We start from the raw sequence: 15,834 nt of genomic DNA, 5'->3' as shown, positions 1-15,834 counted from the left end.
AGATAATTATGCATCTATAAATTATTGTATGAAAGATTATGTGTAATTCCTTAATGTTTTATAACTTATTTTTTTTTTCTCTGGAAGAACCTTGCGCATGTTCACTATGATAATATTATATATGTTTCATACTACATGATTTACGTACAAAAAATTATTTTCAGTTAGTGTCAGTGGGTACCATATTAATGCACTTCATGCACTTCATTAATGACTAGTGAACTTAAAGTAATCCATTATTAGGTTCTTGATCGGTTTACAGCATTGAAGTGCTCACATGCATGGAACCCCACCCTTAATACACAAGACAAAGCGCTATGTAAGGGAAAAAAATAAATGAAGGTTCAGAAAATTTAAAAAATTAAATCTTATATATATATATATATATATATATATATATATATATATATATATATATATATATATATATATATATATATAAAAGATGTTTGGTGCCAAAAATTAATTCATGAGTAACCAATGTTTATCATATTTCCCCAAATAAATTACAGATTTCAAGATTCAAATCTATAACAATCTAATTAATAAGTTTAGAATAGTATACATTTCAATTTGGTTTTTAAACAAACTAAAATCGAATAAACTTATGTAGTCTCGTGATTCAATATATGGTAATTCTTGCGGTAATTAACCACTTCTAGAAAGAGATTCAAGAACCCATGTTTTGCCACCAGAGCTACTACCACCACTCTCTCTATCCCTAGGACCATCAGCATGGATGTTATTACTGATTTGGCTCTCTTTATTAATGATGGAAGAGATTGCAGCCGCAACAGCAACCCTAAATTTAGGATGAGAAGCAATAGCACTCATGTTTTCAGCCAAAATTGACTTATTGTTGTTGTTGCTATCTTCTCCACCTTGCCAAACCCCATTAATCCCATCTACTTGCTTTGGTCTTGAAAAAAGGCTTTCATTAATAGGGAAGCTGTTCGGCATCCAAGGAAACCCTAATTGAGACGAGGGGCTATGGTGAGGGTTTAGTGGATTGTTGGTGAGATCAAAGACAAGTCCTTTCGAAGGGTCATTAGGCGTCGTATGTGCGGATGAATATGGAGAAGAATTAGAGTTCAGAATGTTTGAAGACATGTGGTAATTAGCGAAAGGCTGCTGATTCATGGCTCCAAGTTCAGATGAAATATGATTGTTTGAATCCATTAGCATGAAAGATGTTGCTGCCGCAGATGTTGTTGAAGCCATTGCAGTTGCGCCAACGGGTAGTGGATGATTGTGATTTCCCTCATAAGTTGTGATTAGTATCGACATGTCTTCTAAACATCTTTGCACCTATATATTAATCATACAAGTAAAAACCATGAGATAATTAAAGTCTTGTAATTTATGATATTTTTATTAACCTATTTATTGTGCTAAAAGTAAGGATTAAGATTCTTATTGGAAAAAGAAAAAAAGAAGTGGAAAATATGCAGATGCACGCAATCACACAAGGTACTTGGGACAAACCTGTTTCCTAACTGGGCAACCAGGAGCGACTGTACAACGATAGTATGCTCGCGGACAAGGGTTTCCCTTGGCAATCTTTTGTCCGTATTTTCTCCATTGACATCCATCATTCATCTATAAATTATAACACAAATCAAGAAAACTAGTGATCAATATTGATTTGTAAAGTATTATATTAACTATATATTTCTAGTAAACAGTTACTATAAGTTTACGACACTGCAGTTTGTGAGAATAAGCGATTGCAAGAAATCACTGATATATAAGTAAGAGAAACTTAACAGAAATCGTAATTTGGATATATACATGATATACGATTCAAACTTACTGTGGCTGATTCACATCTTGCCCTCACTGAAACCCTAGCTTTTCTGTTTGGCAGTGAAGCCATCGGATTATTAGCAATATTACTAGCTTTATTTTCGCCTCCAAAATTGCCGGAATTCATCAAATTGTTTTGTTGCATATGCTTCTTGATGACCTCTGATAAATCCTTATGATTTCCTTCTTGATGATCTCTTGCATGTGGGGACGTTGTAGTATTGCCTTGAATCCTCAATGATAAACCTAAGTTTTCATTTTCGCTTTCTTGCAATGGTGGCGATCTTGGGCTAATTTTCTTGATATCTTGATCTTTATCATGCCGGTTAAGAGAAAGAAAAGCTTTCGGATCCTGCATATATGGTTTAGAAAACTATATAAAATCTGAAAGTATGATTCACATGGGTTTTATATGTACTTGGTAGTATTAATATTAAGCTACCTTGAATTGGCGAGAAGATTGTCGAACTGTGGAAAATTTCATTTGTAGATCATAGTAATCTTTCATTGTTTGCTCTACTACTTGTCTCAACACCTTGTTCTCCTCCTTCATCCGATTCATCTCGATCTGTAATATCGATAACTTAAACAAAAAGTTACATATTAGTTTTTTTAACAATAAAATTGGCCTGAAATGAAAAATAATAATAATAATAATAATAGTAAGAAGAAGGGTAAGTATATATATGTACATCAAGGTTTTGAAAGGTTGTACCTTTTCTTCATGACGATGATCAAGGTCTTGCCTTTTTGGTGCTTCAGTTGGGTCGGTGCCAGTTTGTACATCAAGTTCTGAGTGTTGTACTTGGTGCTCTTGTGATGGTACTTGTCTATCATCATCATCCTCATTAACCTGATCTTGATGATATGATTCTGATGAATCTCTAACAGGTTCTTGATCTTGAGCATCAAGCTTCAGGGTCAGATCGATTTCCATTTCAGTGTTTTCTTCTTCTCTTCCCATACTTACATAAATGGGAACGTCTCTCTATCTCTCTCAATCTTTTATTTGTCCAGAATGCTGCTTTTGAGACACCAAAGTCAATTACCCCGTCTCAAGGGAGGAGGTATGCTTAGGCACACAAAGGACGCATCTAAGTTTTGACTTTAACTAGGTCCTCCATAATTTTTCTAAAACTATATTTTAATTGACAACTAATTTCATGTTTCCTTAAAATAATGCAAACACTTTTTTATACCAAAAATGTCTAACTTATTTCACATTTAAGGGCTTATTTAACAACTACGGGATCATTTATCATACATATATATTTGCTTGTTTTTAAAAAATAATTTATATTTATTTTAACACAATGCCAATTTTATTAAAGTCGACTAGTTTTTAAGAACACTTTGACCTACTCCTTAATTTCACCAACCACTTTATCATAGAAATGATATCTAAGGTATGTTCAACTTGAAGAAGATTTTTGGTGCGAAGAAATTTGCAAATATGTTCACCAACACTATAATGATTGAAAAGTTGAGGCTATGTATGGCCACGATTCACCTCCTACAGAAATAAGCGAAGGGCGCAGACTAGAGAGGATTTGGATTACAGTTTAACTGACAGTTAGAGTGGTCGATTAGTCTCCAGTTGGGGGTGGGGGGGGGGGGATTGTTCGAGATGTGAAGTCTAAATTCGAATGGCGAAGCGTTATGAAAAGAGCGCAGCACGGCTACACCATAGAGCAAAGTTGGTCTCAACGAAGATTGGAGATATTCGGACGAAGTGAAGTTCAAGCAGAAGTACAATCTCAGTAATAAAATTTATCACGCAAAATCTCTGTTTCAGACAACTATTGTGCGGACGTGTGGACAATGCTATTCTACAAGATTACTAAGAGAATAGGTTGTTTAGTAATGTGAATAGGTTGTTTAGTAACGGACTACAATCTTGGGCTTACAACGAGCTCAAGAGGAGGAACGTCCAAGATGTTGACGAAGCTATAGCAGTAGCGGAAGACCTTATGGACTTCCGAAGAGATACCCCGATTAGGAAGCCTAGTGGGGGAGAGAGACCGACAACTAGGCCGCAACAGAAGGACGATAAACTCGCTGCAAGACCATCAACTTTCAAGGGGAAGGCGATTGAAGGGGGGCCTCGAAGGGAAGTCAAGTGCTACTTATGTGACGACCCTCACCTAATCAAAGGTTGTCCCAAGAAGAAAAGTTTCAATGCGATGGTCTTCGAAGAAGAAAAGGAAGAGAGAGACGAGGCACAACTAGGCTCAATGCGACGCCTCAATTCGGTGGCAAAAGAAGAGACCCACACGAAGAAAGAAAGAGGACTCATGTTTGTGAAAGTTAGTATAAACGACAAAGTCACTAAAGCCTTAGTAGACACAGGTGCGTCCCATAATTTTCTTTCTAAAAATGAAGCTGAAAAGATGAACATTCAATACACCAAAGAAATAGGCTGGTTGAAAGCTGTCAACTCTCCTTCCGAGCCTATTCTTGGAGTCGCTTATGGGGTAATTGTCGAGATCGGAGGATGGAAGGGTCCTATCGATCTAACCGTAATACCCATGGATGATTATTGCATGGTCTTGGGGATGGAGTTCTTCGACCAGGTACGCCCTTTCTCGTTCGAAGATCAAACCATGCGTATCACCAAGGATTCAACGATACACATCGTACCCTTGGAAAGAAGCAAAACGGAGTCCCGGATCTTGTCGGCCATGCAACTCAACAAGGGACTAAAGAAGGGAGAAATGACGTACTTAGCAGCGTTAAAAGAAGAAACCACCCCGCTCAACGAAGAGATACCAAAGATAGTGAAAAAAGTACTAGAAGAATTCAAGGACGTGATGCCGCCAGAGTTACCAAAGAAGTTACCACCGAGAAGGGAAGTGGATCACGAGATAGAACTCGAGCCCGGAGCTAAGCCACCAGTAATGTGTCCTTATAGAATGGCTCCATCGGAGTTGGAAGAGCTAAGAAGACAATTGAAAGAGCTACTAGATTCCGGATTTATCCGCCCTTCAAAAGCCCCATTCGGTTCCCCAGTCTTGTTCCAGAAGAAACATGATGGAAGTCTAAGAATGTGCATAGACTACCGGGCCCTAAACAAAGTAACGATAAAGAACAAGTACCCGATCCCACTGGTAGCTGATCTATTCGACCGACTCGGGAGTGCACGATGGTTCACAAAGCTGGACTTAAGGTCAGGTTATTGGCAAGTACGCATAGCAGCAGGGGACGAACCAAAGACGACGTGTGTGACAAGGTATGGCTCCTACGAATTCTTAGTCATGCCTTTTGGATTAACGAATGCCCCTGCCACATTCTGCACTTTAATGAATTAAGATATTCCACCCATTATTGGACAAATTCGTAGTGGTGTACTTAGATGACATAGTAGTTTACTCAGAGTCGTTAGAAGAGCACGTTGAACACTTGCGGTTAGTCTTCCAAGTAATTAGGGAAAACCAATTATACATAAAGATAGAAAAGTGCTCCTTTGCCCAACCAGAAGTAACGTTCCTAGGGCATAAGATCGTTGATGGGAAGATCCATATGGATAGAAACAAGATACGAGCAATCCAAGAATGGGAGCCACCAAAGAACGTTTCTGAACTACGATCGTTCTTAGGCCTTATAAACTACTATCGAAGATTTATATCCGGATACTCAGCTAAAGCCACTCCCCTCACCGACCTTCTAAAAAAGAAAGTTTCGTGGGAATGGACTGAGAAGTGTCAAATGCCGTTTGATCTTCTAAAGAAAGCTGTCACGGAGGAACCAGTCTTAAAGCTACCAGACTACACGAAACCATTCCAGGTGCAAACGGATGCGTCAGACTTCGCGATTGGAGGAGTGTTATTACAAGATGACCATCCAGTGGCCTACGAAAGCCGGAAACTAAATGATACAGAACGGAGATACCCGGTACACGACAAAGAAATGACAGCAATCATACATTGCCTTCGAGTATGGAGACACTATTTGCTTGGGAGTCGGTTCGTTATCCAAACCGACAATGTGGCGACTAGTTACTTCCAAAATCAGAAGAAGCTAAGTCCTAAGCAGGCTCGTTGGCAAGATTTCTTAGCAGAATTCGATTATGTCATGGAATATAAGCCGGGAAAAACCAATGTAATTGCCGACGCCCTGAGTCGAAAGGCCGAACTAGCAACCCTCACTCGAGTAACATGCGATTTTGCTGACCGGATCAAGGAAGGGCTAAACCACGATCCGTTAACGAAGAACTTGATGGAAATGGCAAGAGAAGGCAAGACAAGAAAATTTTGGGTCGAAGACGGATTATTATTCACGGTCGGCAATCGAATGTATGTCCCAAGATGGAACAGCTTGAGAAGAGGAATCTTAAAGGAATATCATGATTCTAAATGGGCTGGACATCCAGATACTCATCGTACGAAAGCAATCATAGAACGATCCTATTATTGGCCCAATATGCGAAGTGACATAGACGCCTATGTGAGGACTTGCCTTATTTTTCAACAAGACAAGGTCAAACAGGCCAAAACGGCGGGATTATTGGAACCACTACCGATCTCCGAAAGACCATGGGAAAGCATATCGATGGATTTTATTTCAGCATTACCGACGTCCGAAGGGTGCGGATCAATAATGGTGATTGTAGATCGATTCTCCAAATATGGAACGTTTATTCCAGCCCCTCGGGATTGCACAGCTGAAGAAGTAGGGCGACTATTCTTCAAGCATGTCGTGAAGTATTGGGGACTTCCTCGAAGCATTATAAGTGATAGAGATCCCCGCTTTACAGGGAAGTTTTGGAGGGAGCTATTTAAGCTAATGGGATCAGAACTCCACTTCTCGACTAGTTTCCACCCTCAAACCGATGGCCAAACTGAAAGGGTGAATCACTTGTTCGAGATTTATTTGAGACACTTTGTCAGTGCAAACCAACGGGATTGGGCCAAGCTAATTGATGTGGCCCAATTTTCATATAACTTACAACAGAGTGAGGCTACGGGGAAGAGTCCTTTCGAGATTGTAACGGGCCAACAACCATTGACGCCCCAAGAGCTAACAAACGGTTACAAAGGATCAAGCCCACCTGCGTACAAGTTTGTCAAAGGATGGAACGAGGAACTCGGCATAGCAAAGTCTTACTTACACAAGGCAGCCAAGCGAATGAAGAAATGGGCGGACGAGAAGAGGCAGCCAAGAGAGTTCATAGTAGGGGACGAGGTGATGGTAAAACTCCCACAAAGGATGTTCACATCCACCCGAAAGGTACACAAAGGCTTAACACGAAGATACGAGGGGCCATACAAAGTTCTCGAAAAGGTTGGGACCCGATCATACAAGCTAGAATTACCATCCTACTTAAAGATTCATCCAGTATTCCATGTAAGTCTCCTCAAAGCTTACAATCACGATGAAGAAGATCCATTGAGGAGCAAATCTCATCGAGCCCCAGTAGCAAACATAGTCTCGTATGACAAGGAGGTGGACAAAATCCTAGTAGATAGAACAGTTCGTGAACGAGGCTTACCCAATTGGACAGAATATTATGTTCGATGGAAGGGACTACTCGATAGTGAGTCTAGTTGGGAACGAGAACAAGATCTGTGGCAGTTCCGAAGCAAGATCGAGGAGTACATATCTAAGACTTGACGAGGTCGTCAAGAACTTAGGTGGGGGAGGGTGTCACGATCGAGATTCTAGACTCTTCCGGAGTACTCAAGAAAATGGGAGAACTTAGAAGTATAGCACATTAGACCCTGGAACGTCCTAGATTTCTCTAGGACATCGAAGAATGATTTAGAACATTTCATGAAGACTTGTAAATATATGTAACTTGGTAGAATATTCTAGATTAGTCAAGAATATACGACTAATGTAGTAATATCTAGAAACTTCCCTAAGGGGGGAAGGACAAGTATAAATAGGGAGGAGCTCATTTGCTCCAAACCATCGGAAAGTTTCATTGTATTCTCTCGAGCTCTTATAATAGAAGTTCTCTTTCGTTTGTAAAAACTCGAAAGCCTTATTCTCTTGCTTACTTAGTTGTTTATTCATCTCAAGGAAGTGTTGTAGCCTGACTTAGTCGAAGTTACACTAAGTGGCACACGGGGATCGAGTCGTCCCGTGACATTAGGTACTAAACCTAATGAAAATACGTTGTTTTACTATATAAAATTGCGATCAGTAGATTCATGATTAACACTTGAAGATGTAGATTCATGATCAACGCAATAGTTTTGATAAGAAAGCAAGAACATTGATTATCTTCGACCTTCGTGACGGTGGAAAATAATATTGTTCACTAGGGTGAAATAATAAACGATAACTGAGGAAAGAAAACAGGGATGGTAAAACGATAATGTAGGAAAGAAAAATGTTATCGGGCATGATATATTTACCAAGTGGAAACCAAATCGAGTATAATTACTAAGTTAAAACGAATTATTTTAGATGTTTAGTACATAAGCTTAGGTGGGGCTGTATTGTATATTCTCTATCACCATATATATATATATATATATATATATATATATATATATATATATATATATATATATATATATATATATATATGGCTAAGTTATAATGTGGATGGACAACTATTGTGTGGACGTGTGGATAATGCTATTTTATGAAAATTACTAAGAGAATATGTTGTTTAGTAATGTGGATACGTTCAATCTCACATAACTATTGTTATTTTAATGGATTCTCACCAATTCTAATTCATTTTTGTTCTCATTCATCGTTTTTTATTTATTTTAATTCTTACAGAATACGACTCAATAAACATCCTGATAAAATTCTAACATAATAAGAATAATTAAAAAAAATGTATAATAACCTTATAAACGATTTAATTAGTGAAAATGCTTAATAATTAAAATAATTATATAAGATTGAACGTATTCATATTATCAAACAACATATTTCCTTTGTAATTCTTACAGAATAGCATTATCCACACGTCTACACAATAGATGTCAATCCACATTTGAACCTAGTTCTCTCTCTCTCTCTCTCTATATATATATATATATATATATATATATATATATATATATATATATATATATAGTATCCTACTTTAATTTTTTTTTAATATTTCTTAACTTTCTTGAACCAAATTCTTTTCGGAATTTTCCACTCTCCAATGAACAATGGTATGAAAAATCTAACTAGCGATAACACTTATTAATTTTCGTGTTCATCCTCAAACTATTTCGATGTTTTTGTTCCAACTAATCAAAAAAGACAATTAATAAAATAGATAATTCCACCCATATATTTCAAGGTTCTACAAACAAATTTCAAAACATTCTTTAAAAAAAATTCTGATATACGCTCAAATGAAGTTCATATTCAACCTTGAACTTTGTTCGGACTTGATTAAAGATGTTTGTTCGAATAACAATCATGTATGAAACTTTATTATTTCAGTTATTGCAATGCTACATTATTTAAGTTTGTGTTACAATTTATTCCTTTGTAAAGAAATTTTTTTTGAGAAAATTCATGAAATAACCAAATTATAGGGTGTGTATGAAGAATTTGACCATGAAAATATAAGATTTGTAAATGACCATGACTTCCGCAGAGACCCTCTCTGCGGAAGCCTTATAGCTCCGAGGAATTTGAACAACAATGATGAAATGAGGTGGCAGGGAAAAAAGACAAAAAGAATAAAAATAAAATTAAAAATCGGTGGGCTACATACTTTCGCAAAGATGGCTCTGTGGAAATGCGGCATGCTCTGCGGAACATTGATATTTCTGAGGAAATGGTAGCTGAAAGAATATAAATGATTCCGACAGTTCCGCAGAGACACCTCTACGGAACGCATCAACACCTCTGCGGATCTGTTCTTCGGCTAACCATGGCAAAAATCGGGATTTCCTAACTGTTCTTATCAAACCGAGATTGTTCGTGTTTCGACCCTCTTTCCCCATCAACGTCCCCCCAAACGGCCTAAGTCGTTCGCACTTCCGCAGCCAAGCAAGTAGGAACCCGATTTTTTTTGTGTGATTTTACAATATTACCCATGCCACCTAAATTCCTCAGAGATAGTACCATTCCTTAGAGGTTTAAGGCTTCCGCAGAGCCCCCCTCTGCGGAAGTCATGGCCATTTTAGAAAACATGATTTTTGATGGTTAAAATCTTCAAACAACCCCTTTTATGGTTATTTGATGAATTTTCTCGTTTTATATATATATATATATATATATATATATATATATATATATATATATATATAGTTATAAAATCTTCATTTATCTTAGTTTTTAAAATTATTTTGTTTTATATACACATATTTAAAATATATGAGTTACATTAAAAAACTAATAAAAGAAGCTACGATAAAACTTATTATGGGTGTTTGTTAAACTTCAAACTCCTAATTATCGGCGACACAACGATGAACAATTCAAATAAGTAATTCAAACTCGTTATTTTTCAGGAAATCTTTAAAAAAGTCCTAAAATTTTACCTTAATTTACGAAAAGTCACAAACTAAATTTTGTTTATGAAAAAGCATGAATTACCGGTAAAATGACGATTTGACCATTTTTTTTTCCGGTTTACCGGTTTTATTACTTACCTGTTTCATTAAAGTTCCATTATTTTACCTTAATTTGCGAATAAGTCCCAAAATAAAATTTACTGATGATTTTGCCCTTTTTTCTATATAACATACATTTTATCGGTTTTATTGTTGACCCGGACGCCTAGTCATTAAATGAGATGATGAGATGGATATGTTGAGTTATATAATGTTATGTTGAGCATAAAACTCGATATCCTGATGTATTGTGTATTTTTTTGGAACATAAAATGCATCCAACGAAGACTACAATAATTACATAAACTAACAACAACTGTGTTATTTTTTACGTTTATAAGAAATATCAAATTGTTTATCTAATCTTATGTAACCCAATATATCCATCTCATCAAACATCAACTCAATTTCTGTCCTTTTTTCTTTGAAACACACATTTTATTGGTTTCATTACTGACGTAGATACATAGTCATAAATGAGCCGATGAGATGGATATCAAATTTTACAGTAAATGTAGTATTATATAATCCATCGTATCCATATTATCAACTAATTTAATGACTAGGTGGCTAAGTCATCAATGAAACCGATAAAATGTATTGTTACATGAAGAAAATGTCCAAATCATCAGTAAATATTATTTTGGGACTTATTCGCAAATTAGGATAAAATAATTAGACTTTAGTGAAACATGTAAGTAATAAAACCGGTAAACCGGAAAAAATGGGTCAAATCGCGATTTTTACCGGTAATTCATGTTTTTTCGTAAACAAAATTTAGTTTGGTATTTTTTCGTAAATTAGGGTAAAATTTTAGGAATTTTCTAGAGATTTTCCTTATTTTTCTATACTAAGTATTTTTTTTATTTAATATTAATTATTATCTAAACTTAAAGACATCTCTAGTGAATAATTTTTTAAAAACTTTTTATTTTTGTTACATCGGCTTTCTACTAATTGAGAAGCTAGTTTATAAATTAATAATATTTGATAATAATAGCTAATAAGGTAGATTGCAATGTGAAATGACATAAATAGACATTTAAATGTAAATTTAAAGAAAATAGATAAATATAATTAAAGACACATTTGAAATATTTTTGAAAAAACTTAAGCTTATCAAAATATATATCAAAATATTAAAATAGCTTATCAAAAACTATTTATAAGCTAAAGTAAGTTACTTTTATAGTTTAACCAAATAGAAATCTATAATAAGTTAGTTTTTTCTGTCAAACAATGCCTTCATAAAAATCTTTTGTCAAAAATCATTTTCAATGGTTAACGATTTTCAAAAGTTTTTTAGTAAATTAATTACTTTACTTTTTATCCATCTTAAATGTTTGATAAACCCTCCGATTTATCAATTTTGTTTCAATTAAATTCCATATTTGTGAAAATATAAAAGATGATAAATTTTCACACATATAGTTATAAAAATAAAAACGACATAAACTTACGTGACTACGACAAAAACGATAAAAAGAAAAAAATATCGAGTTTATTTTGAAGTTTTAACATTTACATTTACATTATATATCTTTTTGTAAAATATATTCATTTTATTAGTATAATTAATTAAATTGGTTAACTAATAAAAAGTATTCAATATCTAACATCTAAATAACTATGGTATAAAATATATATATTTTTTAAATCTAAGGACTAAAATAGACAAAATAAATAAAATAATTCAAATGTTAGAAAATTATAAGACTAGAGGGACCGATGTTACTTTTGTCACACAATTTTTGTTGTCATGTAGACACCATGTCGAACTTGTCACACCTCTTCAAAAGCTTGTCATTTAGAGGGGGTGGTTTGTCACACTCTAACACCCGTTTCCCATAGTGGATCAACTAAAGACTTAATAGGATCAAAGTTGAGGTTTTTAGAGAAAACCATGTGCCACGACATGGGATATGTGTTACAATGACGTGGCCATATATATAAAACACGCATCAATCTTGTGCGACAGAACGTGATAAGCTTATGGCGACCGCCTAAGTGTTTAGCCCTAATTATGGGGTTTGTGCCCCTATTTAAGGGAAGTGGGGGCCAGGGTTTGCACACCCTCAGCCTCTATCACCTCCCTTTCACCCTCCAAGAAACTCTAGCCTCCATTTTGACCTTGTGAGCACTTTGTGGTGATTTTAGCCAGTTGAAGAAGAAGAAGGTGTTATTTGTGCATTATTTTAGCTAGCAAACCTCTCCAGCATCATCGTGTGCTATTTCTAGACTTTTGTAAGTCCCCAAGATCTTACCTTTCTCATTATAACATGCTAGATCTAGGTTTCTACCCACTTTTCTCCATGTTTGGGTTCAGTTAAGTGCATGGACTCCATAAATTTAGTAACTTTATGGATTAATGAGGTCCCTTGGTGGACATATGTTCCAGACCTAAAGTTTGTTGGTGTATTGAGGTCCATGCATGAAATCTTGGTTTTATTTCTCCATTTAGACCTACTTGAGTGCTAGACTTGCATTGGACATGCATGAATAAAAAAATCGATCTTTATGTTGTATTAGACATTAGAAAGCTATCTAGAGCGTATGAATGGGTGGCTTAATAGATTTAGAGTTTAATCCATTAGGCTGGGAAAACCCAGTTTCCACGACATGGCAGTCTGCTTGCCACGACGTGGCGACTGGTGTCACCGCGACTGTTTTTTGTAAAGCTTCCACGACGTGGCTAATGGGTGGCCATGATGTGGGTGTCAACGGGGGTTAACTTTGACCGTTGACTTTTGATCAATTTAAGGGTTTTAGGGCGTAGACTGAGAGGGTACTTCCTTATTGTTGTTAGGAGTCTCATAGTACCAGTCTGCACTATATGAGAGCTGTTGTGCTTAACTACTATCTGAGGTGAATCTTCTCACTATATTACTTATGTTATAGTCTGTGGATGATGACCAACTGGGTCTTATATGCTGATTGTTGTTATATGTATTACGGAGCTGTTGATAGCTCCAGGGAGTGCTGTTAGCCCACTGGGATTGCTGATAGTTCCCAGGGTTGCTGATAACTCATAACGCATGTTGTTAGCCCACTAGGACCGCTGATAGTCCCCAGGGTTGGTGATAACCCACAACTTTTATTTATTATGTGTTGTAAGTGATATTTTGTGGAACTCACTAAGCTTTGTGCTTACAATTGTGGACTAAAATGTTTTTCCAGTATTTATCGGATTGCGAAGGAGGGACTATACACACACATCAACAATTTTATGATTCGGGATTCTGCACTGTCTTCCTTATAACTTTGATTTTGAATTATGGTTTATAAACAACTAATTTGACTTGAATACAACTTTATAAAATAGGTGTTTATTATATTTTAAAAATGGAAATTTTATTCTTGAATTTGAGACATTACAAGTTGGTATCTGAGCCCTGGTTTGAGGAATTTTGGATGAACACTTTTTGGGATTCCAAACTCAAACTATGGATTTACGTGTTTTGTAAGACTTTTGGGAAAAGATTCATTTTAATAGAAGAAAAGAGAAGATGTGATGTGTACAGTCAACAGGAGCTTGGGAAAGTAATCTCCCAAAATATCCATACTTGCTTTATATTTTGTATTTAAGTTGCTGTTATATGTGTTATAGTATGATGTGCATGCTATAAGTTAGGCTAAGGATCTATTTAGGTTTGCATGGTAGAGTGCTTGCTTTGGAGAGACGCCTTTTTATGTGTGATATGTGAGCTATTAGAGATGCATGATATTGTGTAGGCTAAGGATCTTCAGGAGTTGCGTGTTAGAATTGCTTGATCCTTATGATGCCTTATTGCCTGTTGTTTTTTCTGCTTGAACGCTACTTACTTTGTCCTATGTGAAACCTATGTTGATGTTAGTTAACAATTAAGTGAATACATTAAGTTGCATGCCATGAAGATTAAATAGTTTTAGAATGTTTGATTTGGTCCTATTATGCAGCTCTTGTTTGAGTCCAACAGCTGTAGTGCAACATCTTTTAGTTGAAAGTCTGTTTAATCCTTATTGCATGTAATTATATTCGTAAGATAGTTAGCTGACACTGGTATAAGTTTCTTTCGCAACTGATAACAGGGTGGGGTGAGTATTCCTAATGACCTTTGAAGAGTGCTATAGTGTGCTAGTATGAACTCATCGATTTGGACTTCCAGAATTTATGATCTACAACGGACCATCGCCTTCTGTAACAACCCGAAATTTCTATCTTCTACAGTCATCCAATTTAATCATAGTCATACTCATTTCTGCTATCTTTTAGCATTGTTTAGGGTCTGTTTGAGTGTTCTAAGACTAGTACATTCAAGTTTTGGGTTTAAGGCTGAGTTAACTTAGGTTCATCGGGTTGCATTCGGGCCAAACACTCCATCAAGAGGAGTGTACGGCCGTACACACAAGGTGGCCATGAACCCAAACCCATATATAAGCTTTTTCCTCATTCTTTCACACTTTCACCTCAAGAAATTCGATTCTCTCTCAACTATCATCAAGTTTTTCACCTTGATCTTAAAAGATGTAAGTAATCCTTCCATTGATTAGTTGATACATGGATTTATCTAGTGAAGATCCATGTTTTCATCCATGAAATCTTCTCTTTTGAATAGATCTTCAAGTCTTCTTCACTTTCACCAAGAACACCTACTTGTTCTTGAGCCGTGAACTCCTTAGAAGCCTTCAAAAGTGTGAGTATCTCTTCTATCTGCTTGTTAAGCTTAAGAAACACTTGATTCCTAGCCTTGATTGACCATCTAATGCATGAACACCAAGGGTGTACGGTCGTACACACCTCATATGGCCGTAAACCCTTGTTTAGTGCATGTATTGGCCTCAAACTCACCTCATGTTCCAACATAAGATCATGAACACTTAATGGATGCTAGATAGGGCCATAAACACCCCTTTTTGCATGCTTCTTCAATGAGTGTACGGCCGTACACTCCATGACCGTACACATCTTGGTCGTACACCACATTGGCCGTACACACCTTGGCCGTACACACCTTTGTGTGGTCGTAAACCCCTTTAATGCAATCACATGTGATTGTAACACTTCAATTTAAGTGTTTCCTAGTCCCTAAAGTGGTTTCCTATCATAATTAGTTGTTATATACACTAATTATATCCATATATTATTCATTATATGCTTAATAGGATCTGTTTGTGCTCGAGACTTCACTTGACACTTAGCATCCTACATAGACCTTTCACTCGAATCACTCACTACAGGTGAGTTCATAACCACATATTTTCATAGTTTTTTACTGTTTTAAGGGGGGATACAAGTCCGTGACAACCGTCAATTTCTAGTCAAGTCAAAGTAAAATAAAGTCAACAAGTCAAACCGGTCAACTCAATTAACCTTCGTATATTAGGGTTTACATTATGCTTACTATTGTACAACTCACTATCTTAATGCAAAGTATCACTTGGAAGTTTCAAATGTTCAGAAATTCTAAACCCTAATCAGGGTAAATGATGTAACTACTCGATAAAATACTATTACATACCCTACGGG

The 15,834-nt window shown here is 36.1% G+C and overlaps 1 protein-coding gene across 2 annotated transcripts; it reads right to left on the bottom strand.

Annotated features, from left to right (window-relative positions):
- Positions 1-470: 470 nt before the first annotated feature.
- On the bottom strand, positions 471-2,898 carry WRKY9 (WRKY DNA-binding protein 9). Of its 2 annotated transcripts, none has more exons than XM_079053184.1 (5): positions 2,522-2,898; positions 2,249-2,374; positions 1,814-2,158; positions 1,486-1,599; positions 471-1,308 (listed from the first exon to the last, which is right to left on the bottom strand). In XM_079053184.1, the coding sequence occupies exons 1-5, from the start codon at positions 2,768-2,770 to the stop codon at positions 649-651; spliced, it is 1,494 nt and encodes a 497-aa protein (XP_078909310.1). In that variant the 5' UTR covers positions 2,771-2,898; the 3' UTR covers positions 471-648. The 2 variants fall into 2 exon arrangements, with proteins under 2 accessions (XP_078909310.1, XP_078909309.1); XM_079053183.1 differs by having other exon boundaries at positions 2,249-2,389; positions 2,522-2,897.
- Between the last annotated feature and the right edge of the window lie 12,936 nt (positions 2,899-15,834).

The sequence above is a fragment of the Lactuca virosa genome, chromosome 5, assembly GCF_052849685.1.
Source record: "Lactuca virosa cultivar CGN04683 chromosome 5, Lactuca_virosa_CGN04683_v6, whole genome shotgun sequence".
Lineage (NCBI taxonomy): Eukaryota > Viridiplantae > Streptophyta > Magnoliopsida > Asterales > Asteraceae > Lactuca > Lactuca virosa.
This window is presented reverse-complemented; position numbering and strand designations above follow the sequence as displayed.